This window comes from Mizuhopecten yessoensis, unplaced genomic scaffold, assembly GCF_002113885.1.
Source record: "Mizuhopecten yessoensis strain PY_sf001 unplaced genomic scaffold, ASM211388v2 scaffold2329, whole genome shotgun sequence".
Classification (NCBI taxonomy): domain Eukaryota; kingdom Metazoa; phylum Mollusca; class Bivalvia; order Pectinida; family Pectinidae; genus Mizuhopecten; species Mizuhopecten yessoensis.
The window spans coordinates 5,792,452-5,818,105 of record NW_018404492.1 but is presented as its reverse complement, the minus strand read 5'-3'; the positions used below and the strand labels follow the sequence as shown (position 1 = coordinate 5,818,105).

General features: G+C 39.5%; 1 protein-coding gene across 2 annotated transcripts; it reads right to left on the bottom strand.

Annotated features, from left to right (window-relative positions):
* Positions 1–3,623: 3,623 nt before the first annotated feature.
* LOC110445672 lies at positions 3,624–25,616 on the bottom strand. Of its 2 annotated transcripts, none has more exons than XM_021490406.1 (7): positions 25,485–25,616; positions 18,871–20,225; positions 12,242–12,351; positions 9,835–9,973; positions 7,559–7,676; positions 5,612–5,747; positions 3,624–5,198 (listed from the first exon to the last, which is right to left on the bottom strand). In XM_021490406.1, the coding sequence occupies exons 2-7, from the start codon at positions 20,138–20,140 to the stop codon at positions 5,049–5,051; spliced, it is 1,923 nt and encodes a 640-aa protein (XP_021346081.1). In that variant the 5' UTR covers positions 20,141–20,225; positions 25,485–25,616; the 3' UTR covers positions 3,624–5,048. The 2 variants fall into 2 exon arrangements, with proteins under 2 accessions (XP_021346081.1, XP_021346082.1); XM_021490407.1 differs by having other exon boundaries at positions 25,489–25,616.
* Positions 25,617–25,654: the final 38 nt, after the last annotated feature.

The following is a 25,654-nucleotide window of genomic DNA, read 5'->3' as shown; positions in this document are numbered from 1 at the left end:
ATACTGTCTCCCTACATTGGATTTTCAACTAGGGATGTACTTCCTATTTCCGTTAAGCAATACACTCCTATGACCTTAAGCGACTTCTAAGAGATGGATATCAACCATATTTGACTGGAAGCATCCCTAGGTTGTGGGGATTTAAAATTGTACAAATGGTGGGGCTGACACCCCAGGGGGCTAAGGGGTGGGGCCAAAAGGGGGCCATTTGGCTATATTGCTATAAACAACTTCTTCTGTAGATCTATGCCATTGATATTGATCATATCTGGTCGGAAGCATTCATGGGAGACAGGTATTCAAAATTGTACAAATGGTGGAGCTGACCCCCCGGGGTGAGGCCAAAAAGAGTTTATTACTTGGAAATGGTCCCTCAGTCATAACTTTTAAACGGTTGACATCCCCACCCCAGAACTATATATACAAATGCTGGGCATAAAGAGACAATGCAGTCATGATGTTAGAATAGACCCTTGGGTCTGACCGAACCCCTAGGGACCTAGTTTCTTAGTCACAGCTTGGAAACGATTGAGATCCCCAACCTATAACCATATATACAATTGCTAAGTATAAAGAGATGAATGCACATATGCTTCCAGGATGGCTTTGGGGTCTGCCCCACCCTGGAGACTTAACCCCTGGGTCATAACTTTTAAACGGTAGAGATCCCCACCCCAAAACTATTAATACATATACTGGCCATAAGAATTGATCCTGGGGTCTGGCCACAACCCTAGGGACCTAGTTTCTGAGTCATAGTTTGGAAACAGTTGAGATCCCCACCCCATAATCATGCATTGAATTGGTGGGCATGAAAAATCTAATAAAGATATGCTACAAGGATTGGCCTTGGGGTCTGGCATATTCCCTTGGGGAATATTTTGTCATGATTGCTAAGATATCCAGGTGAGCAATACTGGCCCTTTGGGCCTCTTGTATTTCATACACTGTGTACTCCTATGATGTGTATATCTTGTTCATTGTACTCTCCCCACTCCTTGAGAGTGTATACCCCCTACATTGTCCTCTTCCTTGAAATGATATCTCATACATTGTCCACTCCCATGAGTGTATTTATATCTTCATGAAGTGTATACCACCTGCGCTATCCACATTCATGAAGTGAATACCATCTGCACTATCCACATTCATTATGTGTGTAACCACCTACTCTATCCACATTCATGAGGTGTATACCACCTACTCTATCCACATTCATGAAGCGAATACCATCTGCACTATCCACATTCATGAAGTGAATACCATCTGCACTATCCACATTCATTATGTGTGTAACCACCTACTCTATCCACATTCATGAAGTGAATCCCATCTGCACTATCCTCATTCATGTGTATACCACCTGCGCTATCCACATTCATGAAGTGAATCCCATCTGCACTATCCTCATTCATGTGTATACCTCCTCCACTGTCCACAATCATGGTGTGTATACCAACTACACTATCCACATACAAGTGTATACCACCTGCACTGTCCACAATCATGGTGGGTATACCAACTACACTATCCACATTCATTATGTGTGTAACCACCTACTCTATCCACATTCATGAGGTGTATACCACCTACGCTATCCACATTCATGAAGTGAATACCATCGGCACTAGCCACATTCATGTGTATGCCACCTACACTGTCCACAATCATGGTGTGTATACAACCTACACTATCCACATTCATGAAGTGAATCCCATCTGCACTATCCACATTCATGTGTATGCCACCTACACTGTCCACAATCATGGTGGGTATACCAACTACACTATCCACATTCATGTGTATGCCACCTACACTATCCACATTCATGTGTATACCACCTACGCTATCCACATTCATGAAGCGAATACCATCTGCACTATCCTCATTCATGTGTATACCTCCTCCACTGTCCACAATCATGGTGTGTATACCAACTACACTATCCACATTCAAGTGTATACCACCTGCGCTATCCACATTCATGAGGTGTATACCACCTACGCTATCCACATTCATGAAGTGAATACCATCTGCACTATCCACATTCAAGTGTATACCACCTACTCTATCCACATTCATGTGTATACCTCCTCCACTGTCCACAATCATGGTGGGTATACCAACTACACTGTCCACAATCATGGTGTGTATACCAACTACACTGTCCACAATCATGGTGTGTATACCACCTACGCTATCCACATTCATGAAGCGAATACCATCTGCACTTGTATAGGTCTTACATGTCATACATTGTCCACCCCCATGAAGTGTATATCTGATGCATGGTTCACCACCATGGGTGTATTTACATCTTTGTACACTGTTCACTCCCATGAACTGTATATCTGATGCATGGTTCACCACCATGTGCGTATTTATATCTTTGTACACTAGTGTATAGGTCTTACATTTCTTACATTGTCCACTCCCATGAAGTGTATAGGTCTTACACTTCATACATTGTCCACTCCCATGAAGTGTATAGGCTCATGAAGTACATACCCCCATACACTGTCCTCTTTCCTGAATGTTGTACCCCATACATTAACCACTTTCATGCAGTGTGTAACAGAAGAGGAAAAATGCACGGCCAGACCAGGGTTCAAAACCCGGGACCCTCTAACTCTAGATGGATGCTTTACCAATTGAGCTATCTGGTTGCCAATGATCGACCCAGTCCAGTTCCGCTACATTCCTCCCTCCTTAAACAAAGTCTTCGATCCCAAAGAAACACGAGACCCTATACCACCTTCTGTGGGTATATTTCGTTTGTATACCAACTACACTGTCCACAATCATGGTGTGTATACCAACTACACTATCCACATTCATGTGTATACCACCTACACTATCCACAATCATGGTGTGTATACCACCTACACTATCCAGAATCATGATGTGTATACCACATTCACTATCCACAATCATGGTGTGTATACCACCTACACTATCCACAATCATGATGTGTATACCACCTACACTATCCACAATCATGATGTGTATACCACCTACACTATCCACATTCATGAAGTGAATACCATCTGCACTATCCACATTCATGTGTATACCACCTAGACTGTCCAAATTCATGATGTGTAGACCACCTACACTATCCACATTCAAGTGTATACCACCTGCACTGTCCACAATCATGATGTGTATACCACCTACACTATCCACATTCATGTGTATACCCCCTAGACTGTCCAAATTCATGATGTGTAGACCCCCTACACTATCCACATTCAAGTGTATACCCCCTGCACTGTCCACAATCATGATGTGTATACCACCTACACCATCCACATTCATGTGTATACCACCTACCCTGTCCACATTCATGATGTGTATACCACCTCCACTATCCACATTCATGAAGTGAATACCATCTGCACTATCCACATTCATGTGTATCCCACCTACACTGTCCACAATCATGATGTGTATTCCGCCTACACTATCCACATTCATGTGTATACCACCTACACTGTCCACATTCATGATGTGTATACCACCTACACTATCCACATTCATTATGTGTGTAACCACCTACACTATCCACATTCATGAAGTGTATACCCCCTCCACTATCCACATTCATTATGTGTGTAACCACCTACACTATCCACATTCATGATGTGCATACCCAATACACTATCAACTTCCATGAATTGCTATCTCATACACTTACCACTTCCTTGAATATCTACTTTCTTGAAGTGTGTACCCCATACACTATCCATAATATTTTCCACATGGTTCACCACCATGGGTGTATTTATATCTTTGTACACTGTCCACTCCCATGAAGTGTATATCTGATGCATGGTTCACCACCATGAGTGTATTTATATCTTTGTACACTGTCCACTCCCATGAAGTGTATATCTGATGCATGGTTCACCACCATGAGTGTATTTATATCTTTGTACACTGTCCACTCCCATGAAGTGTATATCTGATGCATGGTTCACCACCATGAGTGTATTTATATCTTTGTACACTGTCCACTCCCATGAAGTGTATATCTGATGCATGGTTCACCACCATGAGTGTATTTATATCTTTGTACACTGTCCACTCCCATGAAGTGTATATCTGATGCATGGTTCACCACCATGAGTGTATTTATATCTTTGTACACTGTCCACTCCCATGAAGTGTATATCTGATGCATGGTTCACCACCATGAGTGTATTTATATCTTTGTACACTGTCCACTCCCATGAAGTGTATATCTGATGCATGGTTCACCACCATGAGTGTATTTATATCTTTGTACACTGTCCACTCCCATGAAGTGTATATCTGATGCATGGTTCACCACCATGAGTGTATTTATATCTTTGTACACTGTCCACTCCCATGAAGTGTATATCTGATGCATGGTTCACCACCATGAGTGTATTTATATCTTTGTACACTGTCCACTCCCATGAAGTGTATATCTGATGCATGGTTCACCACCATGAGTGTATTTATATCTTTGTACACTGTCCACTCCCATGAAGTGTATATCTGATGCATGGTTCACCACCATGAGTGTATTTATATCTTTGTACACTGTCCACTCCCATGAAGTGTATATCTGATGCATGGTTCACCACCATGAGTGTATTTATATCTTTGTACACTGTCCACTCCCATGAAGTGTATATCTGATGCATGGTTCACCACCATGAGTGTATTTATATCTTTGTACACTGTCCACTCCCATGAAGTGTATATCTGATGCATGGTTCACCACCATGAGTGTATTTATATCTTTGTACACTGTCCACTCCCATGAAGTGTATATCTGATGCATGGTTCACCACCATGAGTGTATTTATATCTTTGTACACTGTCCACTCCCATGAAGTGTATATCTGATGCATGGTTCACCACCATGAGTGTATTTATATCTTTGTACACTGTCCACTCCCATGAAGTGTATATCTGATGCATGGTCCACTCCCATGAGTATATTTATATCTTTGTACACTGTCCACCCCCATTAAGTGGATCTGTATCATAAACATTACACACTCCCAAGTGGGTCTTCATCCCTTTTCCGTTGCTTTTGTCCTTAGATCTTGATAGATTCTGTACCTTCTAATAGTTTCTGTATCCAGCTCCACTCCAAACTCAAACACCAATTGTTTCAATACATATTTGGGCATTGCATCATAAGGTATTAACTCGTTATATATCTGAAATGAAGGATTGTTGTAATAAGGTGGCATTTCTTTAAACTCTTTATTGAACTTCAGACAAAAGTTTTTAAAGCAATATGCCATTATATTGTTTTACCAATGTTTAAATTTGAGCCCTAATCAGAAAATAAATCTCGATCCATTCTTCTCTGAGCCCTAATCTGGAGAAGTTTTTCTCAGATATTTATAAAACTTTCATACATACCATAACTTTCTCGTGCAAAAAAAACTGGTATACCAATGCAAGTCAGTGGTTTGGCATTAATTGCATTTATTTTTAAAAAAAATCAATTTTATGAAAACTTTGTTATAATAGACTCCATGCCAATGGAGCCTAGCTATAAACCCTTTATGCAAGTTTATTTTTCCAAATCTAAATGTCACTGAAATTAAGTCGAAGAAAATGTTACCATAAAACATTCATATCCAAGCTTTTGTAGATGTCTCTTGGCGAGAAGGTTCATGCCAGTAGGTCGGCCTAGGTCGCTATTTGTGATGTCCCCTGCGCTGAGCATGTAATTCCCCTTGTTCGAAAGCAGAAGCACACTGAAATAAACATGATTTGTAGTTAGAAATACAGAATGTATTCCCCCTTTCTCTCATTCAACATCCATATAGGTTTTTTCTTACTTTTATTTTTAGTGGCCTGTTGATGGCAATACATTAATCAAATCAATCAATAAATCAATGTTTTCACTGCAAAATGGTGTTTATTGGATGCTGGTTGGACTTGCCGATTACATTGTTTTTTGCAATTATTGTATGTATTTAAGGATTTTATTCATTCTAATGATGTAATCAATGTTTTGGTAGTGCCTAGAACTCAAAAACTCTGGATTTCATTTTGTTTTGTTTTCGATTTCATACAGCATCATCGCACACTTGCCAACTCTCCGTATCTAGGAGGGAGACTCCCAATTTTGGACCCTTAAATTTGGTAGTTTTAGTCCAATGATTTCTAAATTATACCTTTATTCTAAGATCTAATAGAACAACTCAAAATAGGTAAACTTAAAGGGTTAAAGGTTTATTTTGACCCTAGGGGCACACATTTTATTAATGTTTTAATTTTGAGCATGCAGAATCTCCCCATGGAAATTTCAAAAAGTTGGCAAGTAGGACATCATGGAAAGAAAGCTGCGCAATAATTTGTCAATCCAATTACAGATACTGAATATTATGTGTTTTAAACCATTAAGAAGGTTGAATTTCTTTCCACTGGAAATAAACATATGCACTAAAGTCTCATTTCCCTACATTAACTACAGTACATTTTACCCACTTCCCTTAGAGGAAATTCAGTTTTTATTCACAATCTAATTATCTTTCCATCCATGAAGAGTACTTGATTCCAGCAAATCTGAGCCTGAAGAAGACAAGAGGCCCAGGGGGCCTATATCGTTCACCTGGATAATAATGAACCATGGGATTTTTTTCTTATTAAGTATAATACTGCAACTATTTCCAAATATTGGCTCTGTATCTCAGTAACAACCGTCCCTCATTAGGTCCCTTCTTTCTGCCCCCATGAAGTGGTGAATTTACCTCAATTTTCCATATTGGGCCCACCCCTCTGCCCCCTAAAAGCAGCCCTCTACTGAAGGAAAAGGATTTGAAAAAATTATAATGAAGTTCCCCCTACTGGACCCTTCCCCTTTGCTCCCAGGGTTACTACATGCTATTAAAACAAATTGAGTCCCCCTTGCATAATGAAGCTCTGGGCCAAATTTCCTATCATACTGAAGGAGAAGGATTTTGAAGATTTAAACCTCAAATTCCCCTTTCGGGCCCCATCTCTCTGCACCCAGAGGGGCAACACTCTCCGTTCATACAAAAGTTGGTCCCCTTTACCAAAGCATGCTCCAGACCAAATTTGGTTAAATTAACTCCAATGGTAAAGAAGAAGAAAGATTTTAAATGTTTAAACCTCAAATTCCCCTATTGGGCTGTATATCCATCAGCACCCACCCAGAGGGGGCCACACCCTCAATTAAAAAAAAAAGTCTCCAATTTGGATAAAACCCCTCCAATTGTACAGACTAAGAAGGATTTTGAAGAGTTTTCTCTGCCTCTTATGTTCTTTTTTAACTTATAATTTATATTTAAAATTAAAAATGCCCGCCTTATCGACAGTGAGTCCACACAATTTCGTTCAATAGTTTGAACAGCGTATTGTCGCATGCTGATTGGCGAACAAAGTAGTACTTTGAAATTGATTGTAGGGCTCTAGCACTGTAACCCAAGCACTTCTAGGCCTATCAATGGTCATTTCATCTACCTATATAATTTGTTAAATGATTGTATCACTCTAATCTTCCTGTACAATAAGTTGTATGAATACTCTGTATTAAACTTACATTCGTCTACCTTTTCTCAACATCAACTTCTTGTTTTTCATTTCTTCTAACAGACCTTCATATGTTGTTGGCTTAAAGGATACAGGTCTGTTATTTTCATCCAGACGAATTTCTGCGACTGAAATTGTAAAAGGAATATTTCTCTTTCAGAAAAGAACCTTATACAATCTATTCAATAGAAATGTTATAAATTGGGATTCCAGAAAATTTAATTATCAATAGATGTTATGCTCTTGGAGTTCAATCAAGCACATATCTTGGTCAAGGAGAGAATCAGTTTGAACAAACATTTACTTGTCATTCAGGTTCTTGGTAAGATATCGACAAGAGACCCACCATCAGAAGATCATTATTAGTTCTATGTCAGTTTTATCTTTTTCCTTCATTTCTCTTCTTTTCTCTTATCTGTTGGGTTGATTATAAGTCTTGCCAACAGTAAATATATTTTGTGGTATTTTTTTTTTCAAAATTTGTATAAATCTGGGTTTGACCGTGTCCTTTTGAAGTGAGGTGATTGTTCATTATCAATTTCTTGAGAAAAAGTGGTAACAAACTTGAAATCTCAAAATCGAAGATGCTACCTGGTGGCCATTTTATTCTTCCAACCAGCCCCAAAATGAAAACGACTTCAGACCAAGGGAAACTTTCACATGAAATATGAGAAAGATCTGTCAGATAATTCTTGAGAAACTGTGTTAACAAGGTTAAAGTCTTAAAATCCAAGATGCTACCTGGTGGCCATTTTGTTTTTCTGATTAGACCCAAAATGAATGTTCAAACATGCACAACTACAAACCAAGGGAAACCTTCATATGAAATTTGAGACTTTTACCTGTTGGATCGAATCATTTCATATTTACCCAGTGGTAACTTTTGATCAAAGCTTCATACTAGAAATAGCACCAACAATCTTTAACTCTCAAAACTCAAAATGGCTAAGTGTTGGCCATCTTGGATTTCTGATCAGTCCCTGACTTGGGACCATGGGGAACACTAATGTGAAATTTGAGAAAGATCCAATGAATCATTTCTGGACAAGAGCTGTTAGAAAAAAGGCTTTGCTCTCCTATTGGTGATATATGCTATTTTAAGATAGCAAATATCAATAGAAACACATGTACAATAAAAACCTCGATAAAATGCCTGTCATTTCGTTCGCCACCTTGCTTACCGCCAACATATTTCAAGGTCCGTTAATTCTGATTTTCTTCAGAATTCCTTTTAACTTTTCCTCAATTCACTGCCAAACCCCTTTATAATGCCAACATTTCTTTAGACAAATGGTGGCAGTGTAACAAGGTTTTGCTGTACCTGAACATGTTGTACATTTTTAAAGAAGAGATGAGCAGACAACGTGAAATAGTCCATAGTGTATTGATGTCGGTGATCCAATACTGCACAAAAAAAACTTGCCCAAAATCTTTTACAACGTCAAATTAAGCTGTTTTCGGCCCCTAAAATATGGAAATATGTTTCAAAACATTGCTCACACATTGACACTCCGTATAAATACTTCAGCCTTATAATAGTCAACAGCCTATTGATGGTGGTGATCCAACACTGCACAAAAGAACTTTAACCTCAGTGAAGTGGGACACTGACGCCGGGGCGACTACATTAGCCCCCCTATTCTTCAAATTGGCGAGGTAAAAAAAGTGCTAACAAGAATCGTTTAAGGATGGACAGTAAGACGGATCATAAAGAAAGGGTGATTTGAATGGCCCACCAGCTGAAGATGGCTGCCTGTCATCTGTCTTGTGTTTCCCATCAGTCCCAAAATTTGATATGCCTAACTAGGCACCATGGGAAAATTTGAGAGGGATCCCTTCAGCGCTTTTGGAGAATAGGCCTAACAAACTTTAACTCTCAAAATTCTAGATGTCCGCCTGTCAATTTTGGTCATCCAATCAGTCCTAGAATAAGTTATGAGTAACTTTGGACCATGGGAAACATTGATGTGAAATTTGAGAATGATTCCTACAACATTTTGTGAGAAATAGCACTAACAGGAACGGATGGACCATAGACCATGGAATAATGGTGATTTGAATAGCCAACCATCTGATGATGGTGGGATAACAATGTGCCAGTTCAGTTCTTGTTAAAAATTCCACAACAAAACAGAGTCATGCCATTGGATAAGGATATATCTTGGGGCACTTCTCTCAAGGTGAGCTAAAAAATACAGAGGGACAAACATTCAGCAGTAAAAAATGCTTATTGTGAGAAAACACTACTACTAGCCATGTAGGTTTACACCACAGTACTAAACTTACGCAGTGGTATGTACGGCAGGATGGTGTGCATTACTATCAATCTTTCCTGCAGCATTTCATTTAATCTGTTGGTGATCCTTTTTAATTGTAGATGATCAAATACAGCAGTATTCGTCTTCATTTGCATTTCCATTAAACCCTGTAACAAAATCAAAAACAATCTTAATTGCCCCTTTTTATGGAAATATTCTGCAGAAATACTTACTGCAATAGAAAATATATATAACTTTGCACCTGCAATTTAATTAAAACTTCTTAGGACTTAAAGCCAACTATAGAGTTGGATTGTAATACATCTAGGTCTGAAGTAGATTTTTAGCTCACCTGGACCAAAGGGCAAAGTGAGCTTATGCCGTGGTGCGTCGTCCGTCTGTCGGTCTCTCGTCAATTTTTTACTATAAAAAACTTCTTCTCAAGAACCAAGAGGCCTAGGGTTATATTTGGTCCGCAGCATGCTGAGATGAAGGGCAACTAAGTTTGTTCAAATGAATGACCTTGCCCATACTCAAGGTAACCGTCATCGTCGTCCATCAACATTTCCTTCAAACAACTACTTCTAAAGAATGGACAGGCCTAGCGTCATGATATTTGGCTGAAAGCATTGTTGGTAGGAGCCCGGCAAAGTTTGAGAAAGACAAGAGCCCCAATGTGCCTGAATCACTCACCTGGTATTAATCTCACACTTGTAATCTAAAAAGTGGACTAAAATACAGCTACAGGCAGAATATCTGTTTGATTCATAAGAACCTATTAAAAGATTTATACATATGATGCCTGTGACCTTGAAGGTTGAACAAAGACATTAGGTTGAACAGAGTTTATAGTCTTCCAACCCAGCATGCTTCTGGCAAAATATCATCACCCTTGGCCTTTTGATTAAGTCGTTTAAGGTTTTAAGCATATTTGACCCCTGTGACCTTATATATATGTCAAGGTCATTCATTTGAACAAACCTGGTAGCCCTTCATCCCAGCAAGTTACTGGCCAAATATCATCACCCTAGGCCTCTTAGTTATTCAGAAGTTGTTTAAATGTTTCAAAGAAAGTTGATCCCTGTGACCTTGATTATAAGCAAACTTGGTAGCCCTTCATCCCAGCAAATTACTGACCAAATATCATTATCCTAGGCCTCTTGGTTATTCAGAAGAAGTTGTTTAAAGGTTTCAAACATATTTCACCCCTGTGAACTTGAATATATGTCAAGGTCATTCGTTTGAACAAACTTGGTAGCCCTTTATCCCAGCATGTTATTGGCAAAATATCATTATCCTAGGCGTCTTGGTTATTCAGAAGAGTTGTTGAAAGGTTTTAAACATATTTGACCCCTGTGACCTTGAATATAAGTCAATGTCGTTCATTTGAACAAACTTTAAAAGCCCTTCATCCTAGCATGTTACTAGCCAAGTATCATTATCCTAGGCCTCTTTGTTATTAAGAAGAAGTTGTTGAAAGATTTTTAAGACAATTGATCCATGTGACCTTGAAAATGGATGAAGGTCATTCATTTGAACAAAATTGGTAGCCCTTCATCCCAGCATGATACTAGCAAAATATCATCACCCTGAGCATTTTTGTTATTTAGAAGGAATTGTTTAAAGTTTTGAACAAACTTGGTAGCCCCTTGCTCCAGTTTGCTTTAGGCCAAATATCATCACCGCCTTTCGGTTATTAAGAAGTTGTTTAAATATTGACGCCGGGCGACAGACAGATGAACGGAAGCCGCACCACGGCATAAGCTCACTTGGGCCAAGTGAGCTAAAAATGACCTTGACTTACTTTCAAGGTCACATGTGTCAAACTCTTCAAACAACTTCTTCTGAAGAACTGAACGGTATAGAAACTTCATATTTGCCTGGTGGCTTCCTAGGATGGAGCCCTACAAAGTTCGAGAATGAAAATGACCTTGACCTACTTTCAAGGTCACAGTGGTCATCTATGTCTAACGCTTCAAACAACTTCTTCTAAAGAACTGAACGGTACAGAAACTTCATATTTGGCTGGTGGCTTGCTGGGCTAGAGCCAGACAAAGCTTGAGCATGAAAATGACTTTGACTTACTTTCAAGGTCACAGGGGTCAAATATGATAAACGCTTAAAAAAACTTCTTCTAGGAATCCAAATTTTACAATTTTGTAGCCTCATCTACCAAGGATGATTCTGACAAAGTATGAAAAAAATACATCCACTGGTTCTTGAGAAGAATTTGAAAATGTAAAAAGTTTACGCACGACGGAAAGCAATTAGAATAGGTCACTTGAGCAAAGCTCAGGTGACCTAAAAAGCTACCAGTCTAATAACATGAATCTAGGCCTTTTCGTTCTTCAGAAGAATGTGTTTAAAAGTTTTTGACATATTTGGCCACTATGACCCTTCAGGCAAGTGAGCTTAAGATGATGGGGATTTTTTACCCTGGGAAGTTCCGGTAGTTTCACTTCCGGACATTCAATATCCATGGAAACACGAAGTAAAATGGTCAACACTCCTCGGGGCTTTGCAGTATATTTGTTCTTTGATTCTTCTGCAAAACAAACAATAGTATATAGATAGAAAAGTAATCTGATAAGAAACAACCAATGGTTTTAGGTTACGCAACCTTGAAGCTATTTTCAAGAAATCAAACCACTGGACTGAATAATGTTCACTCATAAATACTGTGTATCGCTAGTCTTGCCCAAGTCATTTCCTCACATATCTGATACATAAACTAAAAAATTCCCGTGGAGAAATACAGCCGTGAAAAAATTATAGCAATCTGGGTTGTGAACATTAAACAAAAAGATAAATTTTCATCCCCAATCAGTTGAAATGAAACAGGTGGCTGGAATATTGAAATATTACATTTGTTTCCTTTGCTGACATGGATGATGACACACAGTAACCTTACAGGTACACTGTTACAATTGTATAGCCCCAGATTCCTATAAACAAGGTCATTCACATGAGCAAACTTGATATCTCTTCCTCCCAGCATACAACAGGCCAAATATCATGGACATTACCCTACACCAGGAGATCAGGGCTTGTATTCTTGAATCGTTCTCGTGCTCAAGCATGGATTTTGTGTTCAAGCTGAATTTCTTGTTTTTGCTAGAAGTTAACAAAACAAGAGGGCCTGAATCGCTCACCTAGATATCTAAGCAATCATGGCAAAATATTCTCCAAATGAGATCCAAGGGAATATGCCAGACCCCAATGCCAATTCTTGTAGTATGTCTGTATTAGATTTTTCATGCCCAGCAATTTAATGTATGGTTATGGGGTAGAGATCTCAACTGTTTCCAAGCTGTAACTCAGATCCTAGATCTCTAGGGTTATGGCCAGACCCCAGCATCAATTCTAATATCATGACGGCATTCGTCTCTTTTTGTCCAGCATTTGTATTTATGTTCTTGGGGATGGGATCTCAACCGTTTCAAAGTTATGACCCAGGGGTTAAGTCTGCAAGGATGGGGTAGACCCCAAGGCCATCCTGGAAGCATATGTGCATTCATCTCTTTATACTCAGCAGTTGTATATATGCATAGTTATAGGGTGGGGATCTCAACTGCTTCCAAGCTGTGACTAAGAAACAAGGTCCCTAGGGGTTCGGTCAGACCCGAGGGTCTATTCTAATATCATGACAACTTTTGTCTCTTTATGCCCAGCATTTGTATATATAGTTCTGGGGTGGGTATCTCAACCGTTTCAAAGTTATGACCAAGGGACTATGTCTCAAAGGGTGGGGCCAGACCCTAGGCCATCCTGGAAGCAAATGTGCATGCTTCTCTTTATACTCCACAATTGTATATATGGTTATACCGTGGGGATCTCAACCATTTCCAAGTAATATTTTTTTTTTGGCCCCACCCCTTAGCATGGGGGGGTCAGCCCCACCATTTGTACAATTTTGAATCCCTGCCTCCCATGAATGCTTCGATTCTGACTAAATATGATCAATATCCATGGCATAATTCTACACAAGAAGTCGTTAATAGCAATATAGCCAAATTGCCCCCTTTTGGACCCACTCCTCAGCCCCCTGGGGGGGTCAGCCCAAACATTTTTACAATTTTGAATCTCCACTACCGAGGGATGCTTCCAGTCAAATATGGTTGATATCCATCTCTTAGTTCCAGAGAAGAGTCGCTTCAATAAATATAGCGCAATTGCCCCCTTTTGGCCCCGCCCCTCAGGTCCCTGGGGGGGGGGGGCGGGACCCACAGTTTATACAAAATTGGTTCCCCTTCACCCTAGGATGCTTCAGACCAAATATGGAACAAATCCTTTCAGTCCTACAGAATAAGAAGGATTTTAAAGCATTTGCTAAATTTCCCATATTTGGCCCCACCCCTCAGGCCCCTCGGGGGCCAGACCCATGGTTTATACAAAATTGGTTCCCCTTCACCCAAGGATGCTTCAGACCAAGTATGGAACAAATCCTTTCATTCCTACAGTAGAAGAAGGATTTTAAAGAATTTGCTATGTTTCCCCTATTTGGCCCTGCCGCTCAGGTCCCTATGGCGCCAGACCCACGGTTTATACAAAATTTGTTCCCCTTTACCCAAGGATGCTTCAGACTAAATATGGAACAAATCCTTTCATTCCTACAGAAGAAGAAGGATTTAAAAGAATTTACTATGTGTTCCCTATTGGGCCCCGCCCCTCAGGCCCCTCGGAGGCCAGACCCACGATTTATACAAAATTGGTTCCCCTTTTCCCCAAAGATGCTTCAGACCAAATATGGAACAAATCCTTTCATTCCTGCATAAGAAGAAGGATTTTAAAGAATTTGCTATATTTCCCATTTTGGGCCCAGCCCCTCAGCCCCCAGGGGGCCCGACCCACCATTTACACAAAAAAAAAAATTCCTTGCCCTAAGGATGCTTCTGACCAAATTTGGTCAAAATCTGCTCAATCGTTTTTGACGAGTAGCGATTTTTAGGAAAAGTTGCCGGACGCCGCGCCATCGCATAAGCTCACTTGCCCTTCGGGCAGGTGAGCTAAAAATCTTCTTTTGTCAATGATTTAAAAAAAACATTGAAGGAACTAAAAGCCTGAAAACTGTTTTCAATGTTTACATGTGACTTTTTGATTGTTTGACATGATTTAAGTGAGTAACAAGAAAGAGGGTTCGAGCACAGAATCCATGCTTGAGCATGAAAACTGTTTCATGAATACAGGCCCTGGTACTCCAGTTTCTTGACAGGCTTACTAGAGTAGATATAAGGTAGGGGTGAACAATTAAGAATACTAACCAAAAGGTAAACTTTGAGAAGTTTTACTTGCCCAACCTATATTTTCATACAAAATATTGAAAACTTTTACCAGCCTAAAATAAAATCTATTAGCCCTTGGGGTCTGACAAGTGGAATTGTACATCCCGGTAATAAGAGAACAGGGTTAATGGAGGCCTAATCTAGAGTGTGACAACAGGATTAGTAACAACTTGATCTGTGGTGAACAACTGGATTAGTAGTGGCTGGATATGTCGTAGCTAGGACAACATGGTTAGTGGTGGTTAGATATAGAGACAACAGGATTAGAACTGGCTGGATATGTCTTAGCTAGGACAACATGGTTAGTGGTGGTTAGATATAGTTAGACAACAGGATCAGTAGTGGCTGGATATGGCATAGCTAGGACAACATGGTTAGTGGTGGTTAGATATAGAGACAACAGGATCAGTAGTGGCTGGATATGTCGTAGCTAGGACAACATGGTTAGTGGTGGTTAGATATAGTTAGACAACAGGATCAGTAGTGGCTGGATATGTCGTTGCTAGGGCAACATGGTTAGTGGTGGTTAGATATAGTGAGACAACAGGATCAGCAGTGGCTGGATATGTCGTAGCTAGTACAACATGGTTAGTGGTGGTTAGATTTAGAGAGACTACAGGATCAGCAGTGGCTGGATATGTCGTAGCTAGGACAACATGGTTAGTGGTGGTTAGATATAGTGAGAAAACAGGATCAGCAGTGGCTCGATATGTCGTAGCTAGGACAACATGATTAGTGGTGGTTAGATATAGTGAGACAACAGGATTAGCAGTGGCTGGATATGTCGTAGCTAGTACAACATGGTTAGTGGTGGTTAGATTTATAGAGACTACAGGATCAGCAGTGGCTGGATATGTCGGAGCTAGGACAACATGGTTAGTGGTGGTTAGATATAGTGAGACAACAGGATTAGCAGTGGCTGGATATGTCGTAGCTAGTACAACATGGTTAGTGGTGGTTAGATTTATAGAGACTACAGGATCAGCAGTGGCTGGATATGTCGGAGCTAGGACAACATGGTTAGTGGTGGTTAGATATAGAGAGACAACAGGATCAGAAGTGGCTGGATATGTCGTAGCTAGGACAACATGATTCGTGGTGGTTAGATATAGTGAGACAACAGGGTTAGTAGTGGCTGGATATGTCGTAGCTAGGACAACATGGTTAGTGGTGGTCAGATATAGGGAGACAACAGGATCAGTAGTGGCTGGATATGTCGTAGCTAGGACAACATGATTAGTGGTGGTTAGATATAGTGAGACAACAGGATCAGCAGTGGCTCGATATGTCGTAGCTAGGACAACATGATTCGTGGTGGTTAGATATAGTGAGACAACAGGGTTAGTAGTGGCTGGATATGTCGTAGCTAGGACAACATGGTTAGTGGTGGTCAGATATAGTGAGACAACAGGATCAGCAGCGGCTCGATATGTCGTAGCTAGGACAACAAGATTTGTGGTGGTTAGATATAGAGAGACAACAGGATCAGTAGTGGCTGGATATGTCGGAGCTAGGACAACATGGTTAGTGGTGGTTAGATATATAGAGACAACAGGATCAGTAGTGGTTTAATTTATAGTGGGACAACAAAGTTAGTGGAAGATATATACAAGAGGCCTAGGTGCCTTAATTATTTGTTTACCTAGTATTGTATTTCAATTTAAAACCTGCTGAATACCATACAATTATATAAAAGGGGTACAAGAAATACAAGCTGCAAGTAGAACTCAATCCCTTTAAGTGGACAAGACAACAAGTACATATGTGTATTTGTCATGCCGAGCAATTTTGTATATATGGTTATAGGGTGGGGATCTGAACTGTTTCCATGCTATGACCCACAGATTTAGTCCCAAGGGGTGCCACCGCCTGGACCTCCAGGCCAATCATGGTAGCATGAATGTTTTCTTCTCTTCATACCTAGCAATCGTATATTCGGTTATAGGGTGGGGATACAATCACTCAATTCTTATGAAAGGTAAAGGATTTTATCAATTTACCTCTGTTTCCCCTATTAAGCCCCAACCCTCTGTCACTAGGGGTCGGTCCCACACCCTCCGTTAATACAACAAGAGATCCCAGAGGGATCTTGGCGCCCACCATTGAACCATCTTCGTCAGTTCGATCTTTTCTCTTCTTTTCTCTAATCTGGGTTTGATAAAGTCAAGTTAACAGTAAATGCACCTTGAGGTAACTTTTGATCTAAACTTAATACTGCTGTGTATAAAAGACAACCTTCAAAGTGAGTTTGTGATTTCACATATTTACTAGTTCAGTACTTAATGTGAAAGAAATAGAATTGATCATTGCAATATGAGAAAGATCTGTTTAGTTCTTCCTTTAGCCATTTCGCTTTTATAATCAGTCTCAAAATATAACATGCACAACAAGGGATCAATGGGAACCTACATATCAAATTTGAGAAAGATCCCTCCAGCACTTACTGAGAAATAGCGATAACAAACCTTCAATGTCAAAATCCAAGATGGCTGCCTGTTGGCCATTTTGTTTATCTGATCAATCTCAAAATTAAACATGCACAGCTACAGACCTCGGGGAGCCTACCTGACAAAATTGGGAAAGATCCCTCCAGTACTTTCTAAGAAATAGTGATAACAAACCTTTAATGTCACAATCCAAGACTGTGGCATGTCGGCAATTTTCTATATCCGAATAATTCGATCAGTCTGAAAATAAACATGCACAACTACAGACCAAGGGAAACCTACATATATAATTTGAGATGGATCTCTCCAGTACTTCCTGAGAAATAGCATTTACAAACCTTCACTATCAAAATCCAAAATGGCAGCCTGTCGGCCATGTTGTTTATCCGATCAGCCTCAAAAGTTGCCCTGCACAACTAAGGACCAAGGGGAACCTACATATAAAATTTGAGAAAGATCCCTCTGGTACTTCTTGAGAAATAACGATAACAAGAATTGTTTAAGGACGGAAGGTGGACGGCGGGCGGACGGACCACGAACGCAGGGCAATTTGAATAGCCCACCATCAGATGATGGTGGGCTAAAAAAAGAGTTCCCTTTGCACAAAGATGCCCCAGACTGGTTTAAAGCCATCCATTGGTTAGGAGAAAGATTTTTAGATATTTACCTCTATTTCCCCTATATGGCCCAACCCCTCTATCCAATGGTGGGGGGCACACCCTACATTTACACCAAATCAAGTCCCCTTTGCCCACAAAAGCTCTGTTAATTCCCTCCACTCATTTGAACAGAAGGAAAAGGATTTTGGAAATTCACCTTTATTTCCCATATTGGGTTACTTACCCTTCGGCCAAATGCAACCATTTTATATTTTTACCGTCATACAAAATTGAGTCCCCTTTGTCCAAAGATGCTCTAGAACAAGTATTGGTCAAATTTCTTCATTGGTAGGGAAGGAGTAGGTTTTTGAAAATTAATTTCTTTGTCCTCTATTAGGCCCCAGGCCTCTGCCCTTAGAGGAGACACACACCCCACTAACACAAAATTGAGAAACATTTGGCCGAGGATGCTCCAGATCAAATTTGGTCAAAATCAACTGAGCCATTAAGGACTAGTAGCATTTCAAAGGAAAAAAGTTGGCAGACGAAAGCCAGATGACGATGTTCCACGGCATAAGCTCACTTGGCCTCTCAGGGGGCTAGGTGAGCTAAATAATGAGAAACCTGTGGTGGCTTGATAAAGTGGGACAACAGAATTAGTGGTGGTTTAATAAACAGTAAGACTAAATTGTGCATAGATAAAAGTGTGAAATGTTTTCCTTAATATTTTTCTCACCAAACAATTGTTGGGTAATGGTGTCTTTCATGTAGTTGAAGAAAACGGGTGTAAATCTTCCAGCAACAACTTGGCCAAAGAAGAAATCCTTGAGAGTTCTATGGTCCATTCTGTTCCCTGGATTATAAATGGCAGTGAACAATTCACTTAAATAGGAGTGGACGCCAGTCCTGTTGTCTATATCATAGGTCATAGACCCAAGAGCCCACGATAATGTGCCAATATCTTTGAGCCGAACTGCATAGCGAGCTTGATCTTCTCCCAGTTTAAATATGCCGACGTCATTACTCAGTTGCATATTGACGATTTCAGGTTTTGGCATTACACTTAACACAGCCGTCACAAATTCAGGAACGTCAAGTTTGGCTTTCGCATATTGTTTCAATAATTGTGAAACGTCCATGAAATTCCTGCAGTTATTTTTCAAAACTTCCTCGTCCTTCATCAAATCTTTTGCAATACCAGACAAAGCTGCAATATTGCTGACTCGGCGAAAGTGGCATACCTTGAGGAGTATGGATAGTTGTCCGTTGCCCATGCTACCAAGATTTTCCTGTGCTTTGTAAAGAGCTGCAGAAGTTAAAAAATCTGTATTATCATAATTGAACTTTCCTATATAAAAAGCATTCACGATCACTGTCAAATCTTTCAAAGAAAACAACTTCAAGTTCAAACAGACAAATGCATGCACCTTGCGCATCAATGCGCGTGGGACGTCTCTATACACAATGGGGATTAACATGAGTCGAGTGATGGATGTTGCATCCCAGTCATACACCTCAAACTTTTCTGTTGCTCTAATGAACAGGGCGCGTATTAAGTGCTCACAAGGATATTTCCTCAAGATACTCCTCTCAATGAGTTCAAAGGATTGTTCAAAGTCTAAATCAATTATATGGAAGTTCCAAATTTTCTTCTGGATTGCATCTAAAATGTTAACTTTCACGGCATTGATTCTGCAATCCTCACTCAAAATACTTTTGTAAGCCTCGACACATGATTGACAAGACTGAAGTTCTTCTACATCGGAAACCGAAAGTAATATTTTGTCATTGGGGATACATTTGCTGTCTTTGTATGGGAGTCTCTGTACATAGTTATGCAGATAAAAAGTAGCCTTTTGGAAGGAGGCATGGTTAAAGTCGAAGGAGGCACGGTTCAAGTCCTCATATTGACCAGCTTTTGTACCATAGCTATGAACAATGGTGAATCTCCTTACAAAGCGACTAAATATATGCTGCCGACCCGTTGTCAATATTAACTTTATCATTGTGTCCTCTTGTCAAATATAGGTATCCATTCAGCAATCCCACTCAGTGATTCCCATACTCCAGGCAATGTTTTCTGTCTTTAACCTGAAACACAAAAAGAAAGTAAATTTCTTGTAATGCCAAGGACAAAGGCCACGTACCACCTACCTGTTCTTCATTGTTTTGCCATGAACATAGCAGTCAAATTTATTTGGCAATTTTCTCATGTTCAGTTCTAGCTATTGTCACTTTCTGAAAATGTGTGTAGAATATTTTTGATATTAACATCAATATCATCTTTACTTCACAAAACTGTGCCTGTCTTGTGTCAGTATTTACATTTATAATGTGATTTCAGTGAAATCTTTAGAATTTGTTCTTGAAACAATAACTAAATACAAAATCATACACATTTTGAAAAAAACACCAGCTGAACATCACTAATATGGACACTTTAAAATATTTCTCATTCATATTCATGCTAACTGGGAATCTTATTAAAAGTTTTAAAACCAGAGGCCTGTTGGTCTCAAAAGCTCATCAGGTTTTTACCCACAATTGTATACATTTCAAATCAAGAATAACAAGACATCACAAGTGATACAAATCCCCTCGCATTCACACATTGTGACATAAGAGGAAATGAAGTCGATAGAGCGGTGACAAAGTTTTTTCTAAAAATAGTAACAGTGACCTTGACCTTCAAGGTACAAACCCCGAAAAACGAACTCATTGACAAAGCATAGCCATATGAATTTTCATGAAATTCCATTGACGAATGAAGACGATAGAGCGATGACAAAGTTTTTCTAAAAATAGTTAAAGTGACCTTAACCATTGATGCACTTACCTGAAACGTAAGCTTAATCAAGGTATTGTCATACTAAACACTAGTATCAAGTCTCATGAGACTCCGTTGAGGAATGAAGTCAGTAGAGCAATGACTTTTTTTTTCTAAACATAGTCAAAGTGACCTTGACCTTTAACACAGTAACCCATAATGTAAACTTGTTCAAGGAATTGTCATACCAAACAGTTGTATGAAGTTTCAGAAGATTCAGTTCGGTAATGAAGTCGCTAGAGTGGTGACAATTTTTTTCTTCTAAAAATAGTGACAGTGACCTTGACCTCAAACACAAAAACCTGAAACGCGAACTTGTTCAAGGCATTGACATTGCAAACACTTGTATAAAGTTTCATGAAATTCAGTTGAGGAATGAAGTCGCTACTAGCTAGAGCGATGACAAATAGTGTAACATATGTACGTACGTACAGGTGGAATCCTATATCCCCTCGAACTTTCGATTGGTGGGAATAAATAAACTTAAAAACTATTATACAAGCAGAAAAAAATGTATACTTAAAGACACATTTCATCAAAGATCAATTCATTCAAAATTGTAAAAAGAATACCCATTTCATCACCAGGGTACAACAAACATTAAGTGTACGCGGAGCCAATTTGCAACGTCAACATCGGTTGTGGCCAACGTTAGCAGTAATGCAAGCCACATGGATCCAACAAGATTGTTGAAAAATGCCTGGGAATGAATGCCATTCCAGATGTGAACTAACGCATGGGAAAGCTCTGCAAATGTCTCAGGCTGATTTGGCATTTGACGTAGTAAACATTGCATCTCGTCCCATGCTTGATAGCCAAATACTAGAACTGTAAGCCAAAGGCTAACTATAACCCCCGCTCCTATATTAACCAGACTGTAAGCATAAGGCTAACTAATACCCCAACTCCTATATAAACCAGAACTGTAAGCTTAAGGCTAACTAATACCCCCACTCATATATAAACCAGACCTGTAAGCTAAAGGCTAACTAATACCCCCACTCCTATATAAACCAGACCTGTAAGCTTAAGGCTAACTAATACCCCCACTCCTATATAAACCAGAACTCTAAGCTAAAGGCTAACTAATAACCCCACTCCTATATAAAGCAGAACTCTAAGCTAAAGGCTAACTAATAACCGCACTCCTATATAAACCAGAACAGAAAGAATAAAGCTTACTAATACCCCCACTCCTGTATAAACCAGAACTCTAAGCTAAAGGCTAACTAATAACCCCACTCCTATATAAACCAGAACTCTAAGCTAAAGGCTAACTAATACCCCTCCTCCTATATAAACCAGAACTGTAAGCTAAAGGCTAACTAATACCCCCACTCCTATATAAACCAGAACTGTAAGCTAAAGGCTAACTAATGCAAAGCAATATAGTCTCCCAGCAGTAATGAGTTAATCATTATTTTATTAAAAACAAAAAAATAAAATAACCAAAAAATAAACAAGTATTTTGCACAAAGGGGTATAACTCCATCAAAAAGGGTTGAAATCCCAAAATGAAATGCCAGTGCACAACTACATAAGATACTGATCATTCATGCAAAGTTTCAATGAAATCCACCAGTTAGTTAAGGAGGAGTTTTCTGGACAATTTACTGCGGACGACAGACAGACATCCAGACAGGGCGATTCTAGTAGACCCCCCCTAACTTCGTTGCTGCGGTATGAAAAGATCAGATGATTTTGTAAGAATGTGACATTTTACTGGATTATTTGTTATGAAAGCATGATATTGAGTCAATTGTTCAATATATAGTCACCGACTCTTGCGTGACAGTATTACTTCAAAATATTGATGCAGTAGATTTTGCTTAAAATCACTTCTCATTTGTGAGAGGAAACATGATATGAACTGGAACATGATATTAACAGAAACAAGTTTTACCGACGTGTGTCAGCTGTCAAAAACCTGAAAGTGACCCTATTTAAGTGGTATGATTTTACAAAGAAATTTGTTTAATAAAGATATATGTTACCGACATAGCTTTTTCTATATTTAAGGATTAACCTGAATATGTTTAAAATAATTGGTATGAAGTAAAGATATAGCACTCCATGGTAGGTGCTGTAAGTACATATGAAATTTCAGAAAAATCCATCCAGTACTTGAGATATAGCGAGAACAAACTTCAAACAGAGCCCCACCCCTATGCCCCTAGGGGGGTCATCCCCACCAATTATACAAAATTGAGACCCCTTGGTCCAAGGATGCTCCAGACTAAATATGGAAAAAATCCCTTAATCTCGATGGTCGAAGAAGGATTTAAAAGGTTTTACCTCTATTTCTCCTATTGGCCCTCGCCCTTCTGCCCCCTGGGAGACCACACCCACTGCATATACAAAATTAAGTCCCCTTGCCCCAAGGATGCTCCAGACTAAATTAGGATAAAATCCCTAAATCCCTATGGTAAAAGGATTTTAAAGTTTTACTTCTATTTCCCCTATTGGGCCCCGCCTCTCTGCCCCGAGGGGGGTTAGACACATCGTTTATACAAAATTGGTTCCCCTTCACCCAATGATGCTTCATACCAAATTTGAACAAAATCCTGTCATTCGTACAGAAGAAGAAGGTATTTGAAGAATTTGCTATGTTTCCCCTATTGAGCCCCTCCCTTCTATCCCCAGGTGGGCCACACTCGCTGTTTATACGAAATTGAGTCCCCTTGGCCCAAGGATGCTGCAGATTAAATTAGAATAAAATCCTTTAATCCCTACGGTAGAAGAAGGATTTTCAAGGTTTTACCTCTATTTCCCCCTATTTGGCCCCGCCCCTCTGCCCCCAGGGGGGCCACACCCACCGTTTATACAAAATTGAGTCCCCTTGGCCTAAGGATACTCTAGACCAAATTTAGTCAAAATCGACTTGGCCGTTCAGGACTAGTAGCGTTTTAAAGGAAAAGTTGACGGACGGATGACGGACGGATGACGGACGGACGGACGGACGGACGTACGACGTACGCTGGGGTATGGCAGCTAAAAGACGGAGTGTACTCTAAATAAACCGCAAAGCGGTTTATGAGAGTACACTCCATTTTTTGTGTTATAGCTCCATAACATGAAAAATATATTCAAGTTAATCCTTATAATTTTATCTACTATACACATTCCTTGTGGAAATCCACTTTTATTGATGGACTCTTTTTCTTTTAGAAATTATTGCGCTGCTGTACCAGCCAATCAAAAGCGACGTTACAAACGGCGACGTCATTTTTTTACGTTATGGGCTGATAACATAAATTTTTAAGCCAATGAAAATGCTTGTTACAAGCAAGATTAAATTATTGAACAATAACAGTGAAATAAACATATTTTATTTGTTTATTTCATTGAAATATGCAGCTAAAACACTTTCTGAATTCCAGTTGCATCTTACAATTGTATGTGATGGAATAGGCCTAGATCGACCTGTAGTTGCTGGAGCTCCTAGTCTATATATATTCTGCTTAAAAATTCATTCATAAAGCATGTAATGTTCGTACGCAATCAGACTCACTGACACTGTGTTGTTGGCAGACAGTGTTATATTACACTGTAAATGCTTACGTCTCGCCGAGAGACTCGGATGTTTTGCTATGTCTGTCGTAGTATTTTTTATCACAGGGTTTTCCCAAAGGAAAACTGACCATACTGGTCGTTCTGTATCTGTATAGGTACGTTGAAAGACCACTTCTGCGTATAATCAAAGGAAGGGGAGAGTGCATGGAGGTTTTTAGTCCGAGTGGAGATGAGATTTAAAAATCTCCACAGATTTTACAAGGACTTGTTCGTCCTGAAGATGGTTCTTGTCTATTATAGTCCTGGGGAAATAAAGAGTTCCCGAGTGTTTTCTGTTTTCGTAGCAATAGTTTGAAAACAGGGGCTATTGTTTGTTACACTATTTTCAACGATATTTGTTGAGATAAAGTTGTTAAAAATGCCTTGCTTCCACTTTGCGTTTAATTGTCAATGGTTTGAGATAGGGCCGAGACAGTATAGCCGGGACGTTAGCTTCAGGTAAATGTCATTCTTATCTATATATTTTCAGTTTCTTATCGATTTCAGACATAATCGCATGCTTTCTGGGAGGGGTAATTTCATTAGGGGAATAGAATATATTATGGATGTATTGGATACCAATGTACCTGTTGCCTACGGGTGAAATTTGTTAAAAAAAGATAATAAAAAAATAAAATAAAAAAAGTACAGTGTATGATGCATTTTTGTTCTGTTTCCATTAGAAAACTGTGAACATGTCTATGACAGTCATCGTAATCGGTTATTTCAACGGTTTTCTTCGGGACCATTTTTATTGACAGAAACAAATGCCGATGACACAGGGGCATGGATCGCTTTACTTGTAATATTAAAAAATAGGGGTCTCCTATACTAATAAATACATATTAGTATAGGAGACCCCTATTTTTTAATATTACAAGTAAAGCGATCCATGCCCCTGTGGCCGATGACACGATATAAAATCAGAATTTCAAACACCTATAATATCGTAGCATATTAACTTATCTTACCAACTTTTGTAGGTCTTTGTGCTAGTAATGTCTTTTTGCTCCTTCGTCTCATCATTCAGGTCGATCGTTACAGCGTGCGTTTTGTGCTATATGAGGTCTGTTAGAATATATATATTCACGTGTAATACTAACCTCGCCTGTACCGGAAGTACTTGTGTGTACTTGGGCGC

Coding starts and splice junctions, on each gene's coding strand:
- LOC110445672 (XM_021490406.1), bottom strand. CDS start 20,140: ATGATAAAGTTAATATTGACAACGGGTCGGCAGCATATATTTAGTCGC. Junction 9,974..12,241: donor AACTACCGGAACTTCCCAGG/GTAAAAAATCCC, acceptor ATTTTGTTACAG/GGTTTAATGGAAATGCAAAT. Junction 7,677..9,834: donor CCTGCCGTACATACCACTGC/GTAAGTTTAGTA, acceptor TTACAATTTCAG/TCGCAGAAATTCGTCTGGAT.